Source organism: Sander vitreus, chromosome 4 (assembly GCF_031162955.1).
Source record: "Sander vitreus isolate 19-12246 chromosome 4, sanVit1, whole genome shotgun sequence".
Lineage (NCBI taxonomy): Eukaryota > Metazoa > Chordata > Actinopteri > Perciformes > Percidae > Sander > Sander vitreus.
Window position 1 is genome coordinate 11,955,632 of NC_135858.1, and position 22,430 is coordinate 11,978,061.

At 40.1% G+C, this 22,430-nt stretch overlaps 1 protein-coding gene across 2 annotated transcripts; it reads left to right on the plus strand.

The window, feature by feature from the left end:
• Positions 1-1,611: 1,611 nt before the first annotated feature.
• On the plus strand, positions 1,612-21,596 carry cdk4 (cyclin dependent kinase 4). Of its 2 annotated transcripts, XM_078248280.1 has the most exons (9): positions 1,612-1,869; positions 5,908-5,981; positions 14,579-14,814; positions 14,900-15,035; positions 15,228-15,395; positions 17,571-17,680; positions 19,357-19,407; positions 19,494-19,629; positions 20,755-21,596. In XM_078248280.1, the coding sequence occupies exons 3-9, from the start codon at positions 14,597-14,599 to the stop codon at positions 20,842-20,844; spliced, it is 909 nt and encodes a 302-aa protein (XP_078104406.1). In that variant the 5' UTR covers positions 1,612-1,869; positions 5,908-5,981; positions 14,579-14,596; the 3' UTR covers positions 20,845-21,596. The 2 variants fall into 2 exon arrangements, with proteins under 2 accessions (XP_078104406.1, XP_078104405.1); XM_078248279.1 differs by lacking the exon at positions 5,908-5,981 and having other exon boundaries at positions 1,613-1,869.
• Positions 21,597-22,430: the final 834 nt, after the last annotated feature.

The following is a 22,430-nucleotide window of genomic DNA, read 5'->3' on the forward strand; positions in this document are numbered from 1 at the left end:
AACCTGGCTAAGAGACTCGAAAAATAAAAATAAAAAAAAAAATAAAAAAAAATAAAAAAAAATAATAATAATAATAATAATAATTATTATTATTATTATTATTATGCTGGAGCTAGTGTGGCATATCCATTTTTTAATATTAGTTCATCTTGGTTTATTATAAGGTTATAAAACATAAATTAGTAGCCACCACACACACATTTCAATAAAATGATAATCTGTGATTTTAATAATCGAAAAACACTTTATAGCTTTTGTGGTATAGTTAAATTTTTTTCATTGGAACGTGTCCCAGATAACTAATAAAGCAAAGTCTGTCAGGCCTCAACTCATTTATCCAAAATGAGACATCAAGAGAGCTCAGAGCTAAAAACCACGGAGAGGGTAGTCTAAATTTTAGTCCTTTACACTTTAGTCCCACATATTGTTTTTTTATTACTCCATGTGCAATAAATATTTGTTTTCGAATGAAGTTATGTCCCAAATATGGTATATTATTAGATATAATAAAACTCATGTACTTTTAGCAATGGATTAATGTAATGTGTGCAAGTACTCAAAGATGCAGTCGTTGTGTATAAATGTATTTTATCTCTAAATGTGTTAATAAGTAGCATATATGTACAGTACACTATAAATGCAAATAACTTTTCTTGATTTAATAAGTAAATGTGTACTAGGCTTTCTCTTGGTTCGGGTCACAGTTTTTATCACGTTTCCTTTCTTTTATTCTAGTCTTTCATTTCAATCACTTTTCATTGACATTTCTTACTCTTATTTTACCTTAAATTTGATTGTGAGCAACTGCAACTAAATAATTTCCCTGAGGGGATGAATAAAGTATTCTTATTCTGATTCTTATTTCATTTTTGTAACTAGATTTTGTACTTTTACACCCACAACTGTAAAGAAAAAGATGACTTTAGGGTTATGAACCCAGCAATTAAAGTAGTAAACTGATGATTATAGAATTGTTCTTTTTTACAGATGGACAGAAATGTTTGTACAGTTTTTACTGTATACAATACAAACAAATAGACACATATTTGCCAAGAACTCCACACATTTTCAAATGAGCTCAAAGCTTATTTTATCAGCCAGACAACTTGAATTGTGTTTATTGCAGCTTTCTATCTCCTGCCATGTGATTAGCAACTGGAGTTTATTTTATTGTTGGCACATATAATCAATTGGTTATTCTTTTTTTATATTTTCTTCTGCATGTCATGCTAAGATATTTGATTTTTTTCATACTTAAATTTGAGATGTTTTTTGGTGAGATGACTTTATCTCACAAGCACAATCCCTTGTAGCCCTTTACATTATTGTGCCTTTTGTATTTTGTTACTTGTGCAGACAAATACACTAAATTAAACTAAGAAAACTCTTTTTAACAAATTATTTTGTGGTTTACTGAAATGTGTGTCTGATACATTCAGATCTATTCTTAGTAGCATAAACAGCAGCATTGTATAGATATGCATTTAACAACCATACGATCAAAGCATTCTGCAGAATGAATTATTATGATTATTGTAATTTAGTTAAACAGCAGAGCTTTACGCCTTCATGCATAATAATCTGTAAATATTCTTTTAGCCCCGCCTCTTCCAAGAGTGGCCAGAAGCAACAGGAAGCGACAACCCAAAAAGAGTGCAGGCTGGAAGAAAAAACAGTGAAGGCCGAAATCACAATCTGTTGATTGCCTTGTGCACATCAGATCCACTGCTGGAGCCGTAAACCTCCGACTGGACCCGACCTGTCGCTCATGACCCGCTTCTGGAGGAGTTATACGTGGCAGATTAGTGAGCATGTCCTCCTCATAAAGCTAAAGTAAAGCTTACTTGCCGCAGAAAATACACAGACGTGGTAAGTGAAGTATCTGACCTGTCGTTTACAATGACTGTGACTCATGTGCGTGACACTTCGGCAGTTTTTGTGGCACAGATGTGAAAAGGGAAGTTGCTGGCGAAGATCTGTTTCTGCCGTATGTACTTTTTACTGTCTTCTTCCGCCACGTCAGTGCGCACATGTAGGTGAGGAGGAAAAAGTCTGTGTGGCCTGTTGTTGCTTCACTTTTTTGTGCCAGTTTAATTAACAAAGGAGCGCTATGGAGGAGCTCCACGTGTCGGGACAGAGGGCTCTCCGTCTGTCCTGGCCTGTTTCTGCCTACGCCCACTGGCCTTCAATGTCCGGTATTAAATGAATGACATGTGGTGGGAGAGAATTTAAGGTGATAATCAGAACTGACTGGCTTTTCTGATCGATAGCTGCTGTTAGAGGCCTCAGTGTTGCGATACATGTTAAAACTTCCAGGTGTAAAATCTGTCCTCTCTATTTCCTCTGCTGTTTTGCTTCTGTCACCGAGCAGGAAATGGGGAGATGTTTTTAGGGGGACAAGTCACGTAGCCTACAGCCTGATCACTTCCTGTAGGACCAGAGGAGGTTTGACATGAAGACCACACCGAGCCTGATCATTCATTATGAGATAGGGAAGGACATCCAGCAGGCTAATTCTGTAATCCAGTGAAAATGTTTAAAATCAAGCTGTTGTCTTGTTCTATTTTTCCCCTGTTGTCAAATGAAGGTGGGGATACTGCAGGGGTTAGAGCCAGATGATAAACAAGACTCGGGCAAGTTAAGAGGTAGCCTAGAACAGTGACGCTATTATATAGTTTATCATCCAGAGAGTTTTTACAAGTTTATTTTTTAACTGTAAAATGTCAGGCTCAGTACATACCTAGGTCATAATTAACCAAATATAAGGTATCGTAATGTACTTTACTGGAGTACTTCCATTTTCTACTTGATACTTATACTTCACTACAGCTACTAGCAGATCAATATTAAATTGTTAAAAGTAGCTTCACCATTAAGTGGCGCATCAATAATTATAAAACAATAATATAACATTTATTAATCTGAAATTAACAATTCAGCATAATGAGTACTTTTACTTTTGGTATTTAAAGTATATTTTGATGCCAGTACTTTTGTTCTTTTACTTAAAGTGGCTATATGTAACTTTCAGTTTGTGTTGATTCTAGTGGCCGCTTTGGACAAAAGCGGTAGTGTTTTTACCACATCTTCTGTTGTAAAGATTTTTACGGTGTGTTATTGCTCACAGTAGATTACTGAGTAAGCGTTAAGGCCCAGACACACAGAGCCGATGGCCAAACGTCGGCAGAAAAGGCAGTTGGGCTGATCAGTCTCCTCAAATTGGTCAAAAAAGTGCCTCGGAACACACCAAAGCGACGAGACGTAATACGTCTCCATAACAGCAGGCGGCGCTAATCTATATTGTCGCCCAAAAATGAAAACCGGCAGCTGATTGAACGAACGCGTCACGTGGGTCTGGTTTCTCCTGAAATTCAAAGACAGATCGTCATGGCGGCTTGTTCAGAATACGATCTCATATTGTACTAAAATAGTTCACAGAAACGTGTTTCTGAAAACATTTAAAGCGAGAAATAGGCCATGCAGCTGCTGAATCTGTCTTCATTTCAGATCAGCAAAGGTCAGTTTAAAAGATTTTCGTCAGATTTTGAGAGACTCTAGTCACGCTCATTCTGCTCCTCGTTTCTGGGTTAGCACTCTACCAATCAGATGGGTCATTTGAGTCTGACTGCCGGCAGTGCCCGCCCCGCCGATTATACATGTCAAATCGGCCAACATGAAGGACGACGGCCCCTCGGACGGATGACGGTACGGAACACACCGAACAGACTCGAATCACTGACGTCGCCAGACTGTCCAACGGCCGATTATCGGCTCTGTGTGTCCGGGCCTTTACGGGTAGGTCATATAGTCGCGAAGAATGTTTTGCTCAGACAGAAAATCATTCATTTACAATAAAAGAATACATTACAGATGCATTGTTGCTCTTCAAGTGTAGCATACGGTAACTTAGCCTACTTTGGATGTATCGTGAACTAAACCGGGTAACACTGTCACTGTGTCACGAGCCAAAGCATTAAGAGTTTGTTGAAGCAACGTAATAATTACTTAATTTATATAGCACATTTCATAAAACCCACGGACGCTTTACACAAGTACAGGGGGACAAGGGAAAAGAAAATAGTAGTAGCCAACACAAACACGGACTGAAACGAAGAAAACGTCCGCGCTTAATGGAAGGGGGACGTCATTTAATGTCGCCTAATGACGTACAACCACATTGTGCAATCTAAAGTTACTTTATTAATGAAATAGACATATTACATACGTGATGGCCAATTCGGGGCGGTTTTGAATCATTTACAATCCCGTAATTGTCTCCATCTGTTGAATGCCCGACCGAGATTGACTTGGTTTCGAACATTACACAGTTTCAGAAATGTTTAAAAGTTACATATAGTCACTTTAAGAAAAGTTTTTATGCAGGTCACTTGTAACAAAGTATTTTTACACAAAGATCTGAGCACTTCTTCCACCACTGCATAAAAAAAGAAAGGACAATTGGCTGAAAATTCCAGTGTTGGTTGAGCTCTATTAGGAACTAGGAATCAAGAAACTATAGTAACTTTCTGCAGTTTGACATTTGACAGTACAGGCCTCAGAGGCCTGGATATTCACCCCTTTTCACCAGGCCTCACTCTTCCTCATCAAGTATTTTCTCAGTCTTTGTGGCCCTCTGTGGCTGTACTGCCTCCCACAGCAGTTGCCTCACAGTCTGCATACAGTGGAAAGTTGCAAAATCAGCTTAATTACTTTTATGAGGCATCTGTGGCAATCTGTAAATCATAATATATGATAGGGCTGCACAAAATATCGTTTTTTTTTATCGCCATCGCAATATCAGCTAGTGCAATATACATATCGCAAAAGGCTGCAACGTATCGTGATAGACACTGAGATTTTTTGTGTTAGTTGAAAGAAAATATCAGTAAAAAAACTGCAAATTAAAATGTAACTCATTCTTTTTTAAGTAGTGCCTTTTATGTTCAATTCAATCTTCAATTTGTTCAATAAAAGAATGTTAGAAATGATTTCCTTTTATTTGTTTTAAATTCAACAAGCACTTTGTTGTATTTTAGAAGAATACTAAAAGCAACAGAAAGTCAGAACTGAATACACTTTAATATCTGTTTATATATCGCAAGTAATATCGTTATCGTGATATTCAACAACGTTATGGCATATTTTCCTCATATCATGCAGCCCTAATATATGATCAATATGTTGTTTACGTGAGGCTGACTGTGTCGTCCATTATACTAATTTGTTGCTCACAATTTCTTGTTCAGTTTTTTGGCCAGTTCTCATCATTAATAGTTCCCTGGAAATTGTGACATAAATATTATGAAATGATTTTGAAACCATTCATGTATAATACAAAACTAAAGCTAGAAAATGTATTTTCTTATTATTAGTGTAGCCTACTATTACCTATCTAACTAATATAGAAGACTAACTACATGTGTGTGTGTATATAGTGTGTCAATGTGCTAAAGGTTTTTTTTTTCATGTGAATAATTTAAAGTATCAGTTCATGAACTCAGATCCCTGGGGTGTTGTAACAAAAGCTTATTAGACAGACATATCTTTCTCTGTATGTAAGGTTTAATAATTAACCTCAATAGTTAAGTGATAGTTAACTGGTTGTCTCTTAATATGTAGAAAACAGATAAAGGTTGCTGTGAACGTTGTGAAGAGTAAACTTAATTAATGTTACATTTTAGAATCCGCTACAAATGTTTATGAATAAAACTAAATTGAAGGTTTTAGGGAAGGTCTGAAAATAAAACATGCAACAATTTTGCATTAAAATGTTTCTTGGGTTATTTTGGTAGTATTTTAAGTGACTTTTTTTTGGGATTATTTTATGGATATGTACTGTATTTGCAGTCCTTTTCTCAGTTTAGTTCTCATATGACTAATGTTGACAGGAATTTTTATTTCTTGCAGATACACAGGAATGCTGGCAGGTTCTTGTCCGCAGACACTGACTCAACTTTCTTTGCATAAGAGGATGAAATGTGGTGTGTTCAACATGCATAATGCAACATCTCTTCCTCTTATTACCAGCAGACCACTTCCACAATTGTGGTTTGGCAGCATATCTGAATATTCAAACCCATGGTTAAACATGTTTGAGCTCTATACCAGTTAACCGCATGTTCACCAGTGTATATAGAGTATTTTAAACAGTATTGTTGCAATAGAATACCACTTCACTGAACAATACCACTTCACTGAACAATACCACTTCACTGAACACCTTGAGATATAATTAACCCTATGACCAGATAACCAGATTTCTGAGACAAAATCCGGGGACATTTTCAGCTCAGAAGCGTAAATACCTCCAAAAAAGGTAATGTTTTTATCTTTGTAAAACTTAAAATGGGGACACTGCTCCAGGGGCATCACTAGACCTAGAGCTGCACTGGGGCACAAGCCCCCCTAGGGGGATCCATGGACATGCTCCCCTGTAAGAAAATTTTGTCTATTTTTAACGTTTATAGTTTTTTCTTCATATTTTTGCATTAATGTCACTAGGAAGCATACCAGTAGAAATATATATTCATATTTGTAAGTGGGAGATATATATATAAAGTAAGTAAGTGATTTGTCTGGAATCTGGCAATATAATAACCATTATGGTGGCTAAGCAATTTACAAAAATGTCTGTGCTGACATAGATAGTTTACATGAGAATACATTATAATTTTGGCCCTTTGGCTGAGTCGCTATCTGTCAGAGGAAAAGCAGAAGTGCGGTTGTGAAGAAGTTGGTAATTTCATGGCGCAGATTAACACTTTAGCATGCACTATATCCGTGTCACACTCTCTTTAGGGGCTGAGCCCCCCTAAAGGTCTGATCCTAGAATCGCCCCTGCTGCTACTTCATAAGTACTCCACTACACCTCAGAGGGAAATGTTGTAATGTTTACTGCACTACATTTATCTGACAGCTTTTGCTTTATTGCTTCACGCTGGGCTTGTTTCTGCAACATCTCATTGAGTATCGGCTACAATTAAAACTATTGAGGAAATATTTTCCTTTGACATTGGTCCAGTATTAAACGAGATTGTTGCAGTCGGCAATGGTGAAACAAGCTACAATGTAAGTTAATAGGACGTCAATTGTCCAGCTTGTATTTACATTCATAAAAGTGCTCGTTTTGCCACTGACAGGCTTAGATTAATATTCTAAGTGTCTGACAACATTATGGAAAGGATTTCTAAGGAGGTCGATCTTTCTGATAAAAGAGTAAGATCCTTTTTTTAAAACATAAAAAGTCCGCGAAATTGCGTTCGCTAAACCCACCAGACTCCATGTAAATAAACAGTCATTTTATGGGCATTCTAGAACATCTCTGAGCTCTGAGGCTTGCTCTGGTTGTCTTGAGCCTGTGCATGTAGGGTGCACGACTATTTCATTCCAATTTCGGGACTGTCAGTCACAGTGAAAACCGGGGACAGCTCCAGCCGGGGACAGGTCACCGAAACCGGGGACTGTCCCCGGAAACCGGGGACGTCTGGTCACCCTACTATGAGTACATGTTGGGTTGTATTGTAAGTGCTTAGTAGAATAGTTGCTTGCAGCTCTGATGAGATTTGAATAATGATCCAAAAGGTTGTAAATGTGATTCATTAAATCATCAAAATATAAAAAATGTGCCCAAAAAGAGGAAATGTACAGTATTGCTACATTCAGCAGTGACTCTGCATTCATCTGGTTTCTCCAGGCTCATGAAGCAATCTGGTATACAAAGTAACAGTCCACAGAGTTATACAGTAGTTTCTTCCGCACCAACACATCAGTCAGTAAATGACCTTAAACATTAACAAGGTTATACAGTAGAGGACCTGAAAGCAGGCGCAATGGTTTTTGAGCCAACTACCTCTCACCTGAGAGGAGGGACTGCGTTGTGAAGATGATGATGCTGCTCTTCTGTCTTTAGAATAATGAGTATTGACATGTTGAACTTGATACCGCATACACTGAATATCATGACATGTACTGGTAAAGACCTGAAGGCAGCAGAGGACAACAGAACCGCCACCAGTCTATAGGAAATATATGCCGGGTATGAAGGTGACCGGTGTTAATGTTGAGTAGGTGGAAGGGGTAGACTGTAGATGGAGGCTTGAACAAAAGGAAGGAAGGAAGGAAGGAGTGGGATGATGCTCTCTGTGGTTGTGTGCTGAATGCTGATGGATGGAGTTGGTGAAGAGGCCAGAGGAAAGTTGTTTGGGGATGAGTGGTTGAAGGTGCTTCCTGTGGCAGCCAAAAGTCATGCGTCAAGTGTATTTGCTTTAAAATAGCATCCCATTCAGTCGCTCAGATTATAAAACATTTGGAAAATGTAGAAGAGCACTGATAAATTCCATTTTGGATATGTCTAAGATTATGTCAGCACCTTGCACTCAAAATACCCGGAGGCTTCACTTTAATAGAGGCCAGCACAACTAGCCATGAAATGCTGTGCATTTAGCCCCAAGCATAGTTGACTCCCACTGCCAGAATGGTTGAAATATGAGAAGGGTCGATATTAGCAACCCCTCTTTTTCACTGAAAGGGGAAAAGTGTGAGTGAAGCCCATATCACCTCCATATTTGTTGAAGCTGCATCAATCAATATTTCTTAAATTAGCAACAGGCCAAATGACTGTGTAATGTGTATTAGTACCTTTACAATGCAGTTCTCCTCAGCTCTACAGATTTCTTTAGCATCTTTCAGCTCATTTTCTTGGTTATACAGCCCTTAACTTTACTGTTTTTTGATTCTCACCGCTCTTATCCGAGTCATTACCAGCAGGATCAGGCTCTCATAAACTGATTTTATTGCCATCACTGCTAGCACCAAACAGCAGTCAAACAAAATAAGCAACTAGCTGGTGAACATAATGGAGCATTTAGCAGCTTAAGATATTTCTCTCAGAAGCAGAGGTGTCAAGTAACGAAGTACAAATGCTTTGTTACCTTACTTAAATAGAAATATTAGGTATCTATTAGGGCTGAACGATTAATCGCCTTTGCAATAATATCGCGATATGTAAAAACGCGATTTCTTAATCGCAAAGGCTGCGATTTGGTCACGTGACTTGCGAGAGCAAAGCAGTCTGCACTCCGCAGAGAAAGCATCAACTTGGCACGCTAACGCTATGCCTTTTTATCCATCCATCCATCTTCATCCGCTTATCCGGGGTCGGGTCGCGGGGGTAGCAGCTCCAGCAGGGGACCCCAAACTTCCCTTTCCCGGGCCACATTAACCAGCTCCGACTGGGGGATCCCGAGGCGTTCCCAGGCCAGGTTAGAGATATCATCCCTCCACCTAGTCCTGGGTCTCCCCCGAGGCCTCCTCCCAGCTGGACGTGCCTGGAACACCTCCCTAGGGAGGCGCCCAGGGGGCATCCTTACCAGATGCCCGAACCACCTCAACTGGCTCCTTTCGACGCAAAGGAGCAGCGGCTCTACTCCGAGCTCCTCACGGATAACTGAGCTTCTCACCCTATCTCTAAGGGAGACGCCAGCTACCCTCCTGAGGAAACCCATTTCGGCCGCTTGTACCCTGGATCTTGTTCTTTCGGTCATGACCCAGCCTTCATGACCATAGGTGAGGGTAGGAACAAAAACTGACCGATAGATTGAGAGCTTTGCCTTCTGGCTCAGCTCTCTTTTCGTCACAACGGTGCGATAAATTGAATGTAATACCGCACCTGCTGTGCCGATTCTCCGACCAATCTCCCGCTCCATTGTCCCCTCACTCGCGAACAAGACCCCCAAGGTACTTGAACTCCTTCACTTGGGGTAAGGACTCATTCCCTACCTGGAGAAGGCACTCCATCGGTTTCCTGCTGAGAACCATGGCCTCCGATTTAGAGGTGCTGATCCTCATCCCAGCCGCTTCACACTCGGCTGCGAACCGATCCAGTGAGTGCTGAAGGTCACAGGCCGATGATGCCATCAGGACCACATCATCTGCAAAAAGCAGCGATGAGATCCCCAGCCCACCAAACTGCAACCCCTCTCCACCCCGACTACGCCTCGATATCCTGTCCATAAATACTACAAACAGGATTGGTGACAAAGCGCAGCCCTGGCGGAGGCCAACTCTCACCTGAAACGAGTCCGACTTACTGCCGAGAACCCGGACACAGCTCTCGCTTTGGTCGTACAGAGATTGGATGGCCCTGAGAAGGGACCCCCTCACCCCGTACTCCCGCAGCACCTCCCACAGTATCTCCCGGGGCACCCGGTCATACGCCTTCTCCAGATCCACAAAACACATGTAGACTGGTTGGGCATACTCCCAGGCTCCCTCCAGGATCCTTGCAGAGTAAAGATCTGGTCCGTTGTTCCACGACCAGGACGGAATCCGCATTGTTCCTCTTCAACCTGAGATTCGACTATCGACCCGAACCCTCCTGTCCAGCACCTTGGAGTAGACTTTACCGGGGAGGCTGAGAAGTGTGATACCCCTGTAATTGGCACACCCTCTGGTCCCCCTTTTTTAAAAGGGGGAACCACCACCCCGGTCTGCCACTCCTTAGGCACCGTCCCAGACTTCCACGCAATGTTGAAGAGGCGTGTCAACCAAGACAACCCCTCCACACCCAGAGCTTTAAGCATTTCTGGACGGATCTCATCAATTCCTGGGGCTTTGCCACTGTGGAGTTGTTTAACTACCTCAGCAACCTCCACCAGGGAAATTGATGCCAATCCCCCCTCATCCTCCAGCTCTGCCTCTACCATAGAGGGCGTATTAGTCGGATTTAGGAGTTCCTCAAAGTGCTCCTTCCACCGCCCTATTACCTCCTCAGTTGAGGTCAACAGCGTCCCATCCTTACTGTACACAGCTTGGATGGTTCCCCGCTTACCCCTCCTGAGGTGGTGAATGGTTTTCCAGAAGTACCTTGGTGCCGACCGAAAGTCCTTCTCCATGTCTTCTCCGAACTTCTCCCACACACGCTGCTTTGCCTCTTTCACGGCAGAGGCTGCAGCCCTTCGGGCCCTTCGGTACCTTGCAACTGCCTCCGGAGTCGTCTGGGATAACATATCCCGGAAAGACTCCTTCTTCAGTCGGACGGCTTCCCTGACCACCGGTGCCTTTTTATTTTTATATATATAAACTTATTTATCGGTCTAGTAAAGTTCAAAGAGTGCAATCCATATGTTTATTACAGTAAATAATAATCTCAATACTATTAAGTGTGGTAAAGCCACATATTTGTTTTTATATTTCTGCAATCTGCACTTAAGTTTGTGTGATTTGTTTCTGACTTTCATATGAATGTTTACACCAGGCTTGGTCAGTGCTCAATATACTACTGTGATTGAAGTAGTTAAAAGATGTTTGTTTAATCTATCTAGTCTTGTGTTGTTCATACTATACAATGATTTATTGCTCGTCTTTATTGAATAATACAGAAGACAAAGAGCTTAAAAAAATAATCGCATATTAAATCGCAATCACAATATTGGTGAAAAAAATCACAATTAGATTATTTTTCAAAATCGTTCAGCCCTAGTATCTATACTTCACTGGAGCAATTATTTTATAGCAGACTTTTCACTTCTACTCACTATTATCTGTACTTTCTACTCCTTACATTTTAAAAATAGCCTCATTACTCTTATTTTAGTTCGGCTTGTTTTCATTCCGGCTTGTCATCGTTAAAAAAAAAAAAAACCTATCCAGATAAATCGCGCCATGTGGATAGAGTGAATTTGATTGTGGTTGGTTGAGAAGTATAAACATTAGGGCTGTCAGCATTAACACGTTAATCGCGATGCGATTAAGGACGAGCATGACGCATACATGTTTTTAATCGCATGCCGCCATTTATTAATTTATTTTACACTTCACTCGGCTTCGCGCCGTGCCTAACAACGCCCCTTAGCTGTCCTAAAATCACTAGAATCTACAGCCTCTTGGGGCTAGGCTACTATTTTGACCCTTTGCCGCACCTTTACTTATCATCAAGCTGCCATACTTCCTCGAAACACATCCTACTGCTGCAGGCATGATGGAGAAAGACCACAGTAACACAATTCTGAATGGCACTTTTTATTTTCCAAAACCCAGTAGACAAGTCGAAAGCCATATGCACATTGTGTAAAGCCGAATTAAAATGTCACCGAAGCACGTCAAGCTTGAGCTACCACCTACAAGCTAAGCATAGTAGTGTAGTGTACTTGAAACCAGTACTTTTACTTGAGTAAAAAGCTTGAGTTGATACTTCAACTTCTATAGAAGTCTTTTTAAACCCTAGTATCTATACTTCTACCTGAGTAATGAATGTGAATACTTTTGACACCTCTGCTCAGAAGTCAGTGGAGACCAAAATAGTACTAAAAAGAGAGTGAATATTGGAGTTGGCATCTGCCAGATGGACAGAAACATGACTCCAAATGAATGGTAATGTCACTTTGTGTCTGCTGGATGTCTAAATAGGCAACTGTAACAAATTGCTGAAAGAACTTTGTGATAATATGTCTGTTGTGTTTATCTTGTTCCATTGCCAACAAATGGCCAAAAGAAATCCGTTAATGCAGGTTTAAAGATGTCTGCATACATTTTAATGTCATTTGAAATATATTAGGCTTTAATTAATATAGGTAATAGAGTTGGGCAATATCATGATACATACCACGAGACAGAAGAAATATGTCGAGAGAGAAACTGCTGCAGCGTTTATACTGAGGTAACTATTTAATTATCTCTGGTTGTGTTTGGAAATGTTACACATCATGAGACAGACAGATAGATAGATAGATGGATACTTTATTCATCCCGAAATTTTTTTTAATTTCATGACAATATTTGATTTACAGGATTTTTGTGTCACTGTGATGTACATTTTTTTAAGGTTTAATTCTCTGAATTTAGAACAGCGTTGACAGTGTTTGTGTATTTGCAAATGTTGCATAGAGCCAGAATGGCCGAGTCAGTCAGCTCCTTGGCACATCCACCAGGTTGTTGAGCCGTACAGCATGCTCCTCTGTGATGCTGCCTCTTTTGTATACAGCAGTGCTCTACCCACTACACGGTGGTGGACAGCGTGAAGCAGTCGGTTTTACAAATTGACAAAGTGGAAAAACAGCCCATGTCCCCTTTTGTAGAGCGTAGTGTTATAACAGCTTGGTTTGTTGTTATACAAACTACTACTGAGAGCTTACATGACTGCACCACATCCATATCTCCTGCTTGGACACTGATGAGGGTCAGTGGTTTACTGCGCCATACATGGCCAGCTGCTCTGATTGATCAATAAATGAATCTATCCTCCTACTCGCACTGATGCATCCTGCAATCTTTCTATATCCACCAGCCTCTTGCAGCCAAAATATGAGAGAAGTCTATTCCTTGTCCAGTACAGAGAATTCATTATACTGGTTTACTAGTCAGATGTGTTTTTTTTTGTCATTTAAGTATGTATTTATTTATTTAAAAAAAGAAATTAGCCACGTCAGTGGTGTGCTTCTATTGATGGCAATATCGGTCTGTCAGTTGGTCCATCAGTTCACTCCAGACTTAAATATCGCAATATAACTATTGGATTGTTTTTTTTACATTCATTCATGGTTCCCAGATGATTTATCCTGAGAACTTGAAGGGATCCCTGGACTTTTTCTCTTGTACCGCCAAAAGTTGACATCTGTGTTTTTTAGAAAATAGGTCTCAACAATAACTATTGTTGTCATATGTTGTAGTGCCATAATAAAGTTCATAAATTAATGTCCCACTCAGGATGAATTGTAATGACTTTGGTGATCCTCTGACTTATTCTAGCGCTAGCATCAGGTCAAAAACTGAATTTGTACAATACTTTGGTTTATGACCAAATACCTACAAAACTTATGACACTCATATCTGCTGTACTTTGTGTTTAGTGCTCATTAGCAAATGTTAGTATGCTAACAAACTTAACTAAGCGGTGAATGTGGTAAATATCTGTTAAACCTCAGCATGTTAGCATTGACACTGTGAGCATGTTAGCATTCAGCTCAAAACGCCACTGTGCTATGTATAGCCTCACAGAAGAAAACTCAGTCTTGTTTGAATGTACAGTTTGACATTTAGAAATACACACATCTAATAAAAACATAAGAAATGACAATTATCAAGAGACATTTTAAAGAAAAACAAACAGACTAAAATAAAGAATAGAAAAAACTTTTTGGTTTTTATATGTTGCTATGCGTCTTGCTTTATTAGTTTTGCCTTATTTTTAATTGCATCTTCAATTAGTAGATTTTTATTGCAACTTTATTTTCTGTACTTATTCAAAGTCTGTGCACTGGGTAGGTTTGGGTCGAGGGTCATTGTAGTTGAAATGGGCATTGAGATGAAAGGTAGCGTCTTTTCTATTATACAGTGATGTATTTAGGATAAGGTTTCCTATGTTCATTTTCAGTATTTCAGTAGAACAGCTCCAGGCTGGTGGGATGTTTTTTTTTATGATCTGCTTCCTACTTCCCAATGTTATGCTTGTTAAGGTTCATAGAAGTTAAAAGTGTAAACTCTATATACATACATACGTGATTACCTTTCATCATCTCATTATTGCAATTACTAGCATGAATAGCTTTTGCATCTGATCTGTGTGTCATACTTTGTCTCTCAGTCTGTTTTGATCTTGGCCATGGCCCACGGCACCAGCATCCAGTATGAGCCATTGGCAGAGATCGGAGGAGGCGCTTACGGGACGGTTTATAAGGCCCGAGATACAGAGAGCGGGCAGTTTGTGGCTCTGAAGAGCGTGCGCGTCCAGACAGACCAAAATGGCCTCCCAGTCTCCACAGTCAGAGAGGTGGCTCTGTTGAAAAGGCTGGAGCAGTTTGACCACCCCAACGTGGTCAGGTAAAACAGCGAGATCAAATAATTCAATTCTACAGTTCACTGTGAACACCTTTCACTGAAGTCACTGTTTTATTGTGTTTGACAGGCTTATGGATGTATGTGCCACCCAGAGGTCGGACCAGGAGACTAAAGTCACTCTGGTGTTTGAACATGTGGACCAAGACCTCAAGACTTACCTAGAGAGAGCCCCAGCTGCAGGATTATCCTCTGACCGCATTAAAGTGAGAACTAACTGAAACAATATCTCAAATAAACTGCATCATCTGTCAAATAGGTTAGAAAGAAGACAACTGTATGGACAGGGTGGAGTGTTTTTCATTATTTAGGGTCTTATCACCCTTTCGTTTTTTTAAAAGAAACCTTTGTTGAAATATTGTGTTCCAGTTAAAACATTCCTTTGTGTGTTTCTGCAGGACCTGATGAGGCAGTTGCTGTGCGGTCTTGCATTCCTTCACTCTCACCGCGTGATGCACAGAGACCTGAAACCAGAGAATATTCTGGTAACCAGCCAAGGCCAGGTGAAGCTGGCTGACTTCGGACTGGCTAGGATCTACAGCTGCCACATGGCCCTCACGCCTGTGGTAAGAACTCACCTGGACCATACCACAGTTTTTTTTATGTCGTGTATAAAGAATTTTCCAATGAATACCATCATATTTTTTTTTTAAACATTCAGACGGCTGCTGGTTCCCATTCAGTTCAAAGTCACTGAAAATTTGGTTGAGATAACTAATCTAACATACTAATCTTTTTTTTTTTTTTGCACCTAAATTCTTCATTGACAGTGCATTCAGGGCCAGATGTACTAATCCTTTTGCGTCCACTTCAGGCGTATTTATATGTGCGCGTAAGTATGGCGAGGTATGTACAAACAGGCCGCACTGAGGTAAAAGCACAGACTGCCTGTCGCAGGGACTGAAAATGGCAAATTGTGCTTTTCCGTGTCATGCATATGCATTCATGGGAGGGTGAAGGGGAAAGTGGGAGTTTCCCATAAAGAGATGGGAGGAGAAGCGTAAAGTGCGCCTAATTATGTATTCCGCGGTATGTACAAAAAACGTCCATGAAAGCGCGCCTCTATTTTGCGCTGAAAATTCTCCGCCTCTTAAAAGCAGCTGTAAACCAGCCCCAAGCGGGTTTCCTCGCATATGCCTCCTGGTGAAATGGCAGCAGTAATCCAAGCAAGACGAAGACATAGACCAAGGAGACGAGCTGAAAATATTTTTGCCACAAGGATCACACTTTTTCTGTTGAGCGAACACAAAATCATTAAGCGTTACAGATTAAGCAGCCATGCAATATTACAGTTACTGGAAGAAATCAAAGATGACATCGAATCTCCGACTCACATTCACACTTCACATTCCATTCCAGCAGTTGTTAAACTCCTCGCTACGTTACAAATATTGGCATCAGGATCATTTGAACAGTCAAAGCATCAGCAGTGGGAATATCGCAGTCTGCACTCAGCCGTATATTTACAGTCAGTGATCATAGCACAAGTACTTAACGCTTTGCTACAGCGCAATTTACGGTATAGTGGGCGGAGAAAGGCGCCGATTACCCGATGAACTGCAGGTTTGGTAAATACAACGTGAACTGAAGTATCACAGCGTGTGCTTTCTGCGGGTTGGCCATGGCGCTGATAACGCTACATTCGCAAATGTACGTACATCTGGCCCCCGATGTCTGATGTGTTACAACATTAACCTTTGTAATTACAAGACACTGGAATCTTCACATTACCAGTGGTGGAATGTAACTGTACATGTGTACAACGTGTACATTTACTCAAGTACTGTGCTAGGGTACACTTTCAAGGTACTTGTTCTTTACTTGAGAAAACCATGTATTTCCAGGTGTGCTGATTTTTGATTTGTGATGAACTTAAGGCTGAAGTGTTCCTTTTTATGTGTTGTGAAAACTCACCTATTTCACAGGCTAAATAAAATATTTAAAAACCCTCTTGGATGAGCTGGAAAATGCATCCTCACAAAGCTGAAAAAAGACAAGGCTGTTTTTCTGAGCTCATGAAAAGTTGACCTGAATCGTCATATACTGTATATGTAAAATGGTAAAAAAACTGACTGGGAACATTTTACTGCCTGTACTTTTACTGTTCATACTTTTAAGTGCACGTTCATGATAATACTTGCATACTTTACTTAAGTAAGGTTTTGAATGCAGGACTTTTACTTGTAGTGGAGTATTTTCACAGTGTGGTATTAGTACTTTTATTTAAGTAAAGTATTTGAATATGTTTTCCACCACTGCACATTACCCTTTTGGTAAAGCCCATACTATCTTATTATTTCTCTTCTGAATTACATATACTGACAAAATAGCATACATTGAACGGCTTTTTTTTCAGTTGCTAACTTCAATTTTCTTCACATTTCAGTAACCGTTTCGAGACTAAGAGTCTACAGTCAGTAGTATGCTGCTAACTTCTGCATGCTAACTTGCTGACAATGACAATGCTAACATGCTCATCTTTAGCAGGTTTATCACCTGGTTTACGCCTATCAGCATGCTAACATTGGCTACTTAGCACCAAAAACAAAGTAGGCCTATAGCTTGTAACTTGATATTCATACTGAGGTAAAATGAATTTAAAAAATGGCCATCAGGAAGGCAGGAAGTCTCTAAAATGTATGGTAAGCTTTTGGGGAATGGTCAACATAAACACAGCGTTGTAAACAAGCTAAAACATGCAACAACATACAGTTGATGGACTCCATGTTTGTGTCTGCCAGGTGGTGACACTGTGGTACCGACCCCCCGAGGTTCTGCTGCAGTCCAGTTACGCCACACCCGTGGACATCTGGAGCACCGGCTGCATCTTTGCTGAGATGTTCAGACGCAAGTGAGTCAGCAGAATAATGTTTGGATAAAAAAAGACTAGTGCCAGTCTTTTTTAGACTAAATAGATTTTTGTTATGATCGAAATGCCTGTGCAAAGGAACAGTGCATTTGATTATCCAATCCAAATTTATTTATAGAGCACATTTAAAAACAATCAAAGCGCTGTACAATCAGAAAAACTAAAACATAGAACACAAAACAACAAATTATGGTGGTGATCTGATTACTTACAAAGTAGCAGAGATTCGATTAAATATCCTGAAGGTACCTTTGCAAGGTGGAGGTTTGTGCTTACAAAGTGAACACATCAGGCTAGCGAGTCTCCTACAAACATTTTAATTTCATAAATACTACTAATTTATTTTAAAACGTTTTGGAGGAAACTGCTGCATGGATTATTTTCACTGGCAATGTTTTTTTTCTCTAATCCAGAAAGGATACTGCAGATAAATCATAAGTACGGTAGGGTTAGCGTTAACTACATTAGGGTACACTCATTACCTGGTGATGTGCATCCAGATTTGAACTCAAACTAAACATACGTTTGTGTGTCAGTTTCAGAGCAGCCGTGATGAGTTTGCTGAGGGTTTCCGATTTTATCTTTAAATGGATCACATTACAAGGTTATCTGTGGCTCCGGGGAAATCTGGTCTGGAGCCTCAGACTGTCGGGAGGTGAATTGGTGGAAAAACAGCTGGGCTTCTTCCAACCTCATTATGTTTCAGGACATACACATATTTTATTTCAGCTTTGCCCCTCTTCCAACCAAGTCTACAATAAATGTACTCAGACACATACTATAATTGTACTTTACATCTTGCAGTCATCAGCATCATGCATGCTGATTCAAACCCACTGCCGGCTCACAGACTTTAACATGCTTCACCACATCCACAAATTATTGGTGGTAGCATGTCCACAAGCAAGCGAAAGTCATAATGTAAAAGCTTTTTAACACTCATCAGTCTTGTTTGCAACTAGTCTCTCCCAGATCAGCTGAGAACCAGTGTGCGCGCGCGCGCGCGCGCGCACACACACACACACACACACACACACACACACACACACACTTTGTGGCACTATCTTTTGTGGGGACCCGTCATTGACATAATGCATTCCCTAGCCCCTTTAAAACTAAATTCCTAACCTTAACCCTTACCCTAACCATAACCTAATTCTATCCCTAAAACCAAGTCTTAACCCTCAAACAGCCCTTTAAAGTTGTGGGGTCTAGCATTTTGGCCCCACAAAGCTGTCAGGATCCCACAAGTATACTGGACTCCTGGTTTTTGGACCCCACGAATATAGTTAAACAAGAACACACACACACACACACACACAGTAGCTTCATCTAGTGGTACAAATTACACATTGCATGGAGACAGCAGTCAACTTTGGTAGAGAGAAGAGATTCATGCCTTAAAATAATTACCTTGTGAACAGTATAATGATGGTGATGATTAAATGATACATAGTATCATGAACAAGTTGATTGGGGGTGATATGTTGCAAACCTATACAAACGGTATCATTCAACTTCATGGCAAACTGTTAATCTGTGTCTAAAGAACATCATATTACTGTGTGCCCTCCTGCACAAACAGGACGTGCAAAGACCTGGACTAATAAAATACTGCTTCAATCTATTAACTTTGGTACAAACTTTCTGTCTGTTAGACCTTTGTTCTGCGGAGAATCAGAAGTGGACCAACTTGGGAAAATTTTTGAGTGAGTAACAAATAGTTTACATCCCATTTACCTGACCAGATTATTCATATTATACCTAATGCATTGGAAATTCAATGTAATTTCAGAGTTATTGGCTTGCCACCAGAGGACGAGTGGCCGACTGATGTTACACTCTCAAGAAAACACTTCCCCCCTCTCTTACCTCGCTCAATCACTGACCTTGTTCCAGAGATAAATGAGCAGGCGGTGCAACTATTGCTGGTAAGACTTCGACATGAATTAAAAATCAAAGTGTCAGTCCATCTTGACTGGTAATTGATTAATATACAGCAACAAGATCAGTAACCTCAAACTCAAGAAGAATGATCTTTGCTCCTAGTCTGCTGATGTTCTACACGAGCAACAATAACTTCACTGGTAAAATCCTCATGACTAGTTCTAGTACTTCTCCAGCTGGTTAAACTAGAGGAGAGAGCACGACTTACAGCAGTCCTGTTTTATTTCTGCATTATAATTTAAAGTGCTAGTAAAACTTTTCTAATTGATTAGTATTTCTTTTACCAACAGATCTAAGGAAATGTGCAGTAAATGTAGCTTTTCTGGGATTGAACTAGTGACTTAACAACACCTTTTTAAAGTAGACGGTATATTTTTATTCTGCCTTTTTAAGGTTTAAGTGCAAAATACATTAAGAAACATTTTGGGCGTGGCCGGTTTAGCTCAGTTGGTAGAGCAGGTGCACATATATAGAGGCTTACTCCTCGACGCAGCAGCCGTGGGTTCCACTCCGACCTGCGGCCCTTTGCTGCATGTCATTCCCCCTCTCTTTCCCCTTCATGTCTTTATCTGTCCTGTGGAAATAATGGTCTAAAAAGCCCCAAAAAATAATCTTTAAGAAGAAAAAAAAAAAGAAACATTTTGGGCAAGAATTTATTGAAATAACCAACTTTAAATAGCTAAATCATAATAATTAAAAAAAGCAAATAAGTTTTATTCTCAAGTCTCATTTTTTGTGACTTTCTCTCAACTTTTTTTTTTCCTTTTTTGACCAGTAACTTTCTACACTTCCTGCCCGTTGCCTGGCAACTGGTCCTGGCCAAATGACAGTCAGGCACACAACCCTACGTAAACGGCATACTGTCTTTTATCTTATATTTTAAATAGATTACACATATGAGATAATGTTATTTATATGTTACCTTTGGACAGAGCCAGACTGTCTGCTTTTCTTCTATCCAGTCTTTATGCTAATCTAAGAAATAGGCAGAGTGGTATCAACCCCCTCGTCTAACTCTCTGCAAGACGGTGCATAAAAATATTTCTCAAAATGTCCAACTGTTCCTTTAAGACCTGACGCAGCTCTAATATCTTGCTATTCTTCCACAGAAAATGCTGACCTTCGACCCACTGAAACGAATATCTGCCCTGAATGCCCTAGAACACCCATATTTCCAGGACGAGGAGACATTGACTTGAAATGATGCAGTGAAGCGTGCAGCGAGAGGTAACAGTGTCTACGTTTAGACCTGGCCCAACCATAAAGGATTTCAATTTCATTCAGTGCATTGCCTTTCAAGACGTCATTGGTTATGCTTTGGGATATTATTTTTGTTACTCGTACATCGAAAAAGGATTAAAGCCTGAGAAATGGAATAAAAAAAGAAGAGGAGTGAACTTGAGGATCGCTGGCATGCTTTCCAACGTCACAATTAATTACCATGTGGTGTCTTCAAGGACAGTACCAGTGTTTTTTGATGTTTGATCGGTCTCGTCCACACAGAGACGTCTGTCATCTCCTCTGAAATGTTGCTTGCTTGTTACTTTTGTACAATGTTTCGACAGAAGAAAGCACAGATGTCGTCTTTTCTCATTGCAGGCTGAACATAGTCTGACAGAAGTGACACGTGAGGGTTATTATAACCAGTCGTTAGTGATTTTACTGTATTTGTGTTCATTATTATCATGCTAAAGGAACAATTACACCATAGGTTTTATGAAAATTATGAGAAGATGAAAGAATAGTCTGAAGTAGCAGAAGGAAAATGCATAAGAAAGACACATGACAAAAATACTGGTATTGCCCTTATTTACTTTCATAGTTTCTTTTATTGGAGGACTGAAGGGGTGTACTTCATTTCATGTCTAACATTTTTTGTCCGTTTGCTAAAACCATCTGAAATCAACCAGCACTGCAACTACAAATGAATAAAAAAACTGTTTTAATCACATTCAACGTTCATTTGTGTATTATTATTATTATTGTGATGATGATTATCAATACAAATAAAATATGCAACATTTTCTTAATTACTATTCAGATAGAAAATTCAAATAGCAGCCCATATAAAATGAACAAATGTGATTCTATTGTAAACTGAAAAATACAATGAACTATAATAGCCTACAAAAAATGACTGGTTGATGATAAGGAGACGAGCGGAGGGGAAAAGCAGTGGCTGCCGCCCTGAAGAGAGATACTGTAGTGAAAGGAGCTATTTTGTTCATGTTTTATTACCAAGAACTCGTTTTTTCTTTCCCTTAATTCTTTTCTGTCTTGCATCATCACCTGCAACCCCAAATTAGTATCTTCAGTTTCCTCTCCATGTAATTCAATTACATGCTGCTAAAATCAGTTTTGCTTCCTAAACATTTTTATTCTCTTTAACATCTTTTTTTTCCCATTTTATTCCCTATTGCAATGATTCGTAGACATCGAGATTCATCCTGTGCATCATCACTTCCTCACTCAGAACTGACAGCCAGTGAGGCAGGGAGAGGAGGCAGGAGCTGCCCATAAATTGCTCTGGAAAAGGAGAGGGGAGAGACAGAGCTGGAGACAGAGCAGGAGCAGAGTTGAGTGGTTTTCTCTCTCCCTCCTGTCTCTCTTTTGTTGTGTCGGTACGATAAAAATCTGATGGACATTGGCAAGGACCACCACCACCACCACCTCACTGCGAGCCTCTCATCCCCAGCCTGTTTGCCGGAGCTGGATCCAGTGTGGAGCTGCTTGTGCGGCAGCTATCAGCAGGCTAGCGGGGGCTGCAAGGCTCTGTGGCAGCGAA

Coding starts and splice junctions, on each gene's coding strand:
- cdk4 (XM_078248280.1), top strand. CDS start 14,597: ATGGCCCACGGCACCAGCATCCAGTATGAGCCATTGGCAGAGATCGGA. Junction 14,815..14,899: donor GACCACCCCAACGTGGTCAG/GTAAAACAGCGA, acceptor TGTGTTTGACAG/GCTTATGGATGTATGTGCCA. Junction 17,681..19,356: donor GCTGAGATGTTCAGACGCAA/GTGAGTCAGCAG, acceptor TCTGTCTGTTAG/ACCTTTGTTCTGCGGAGAAT.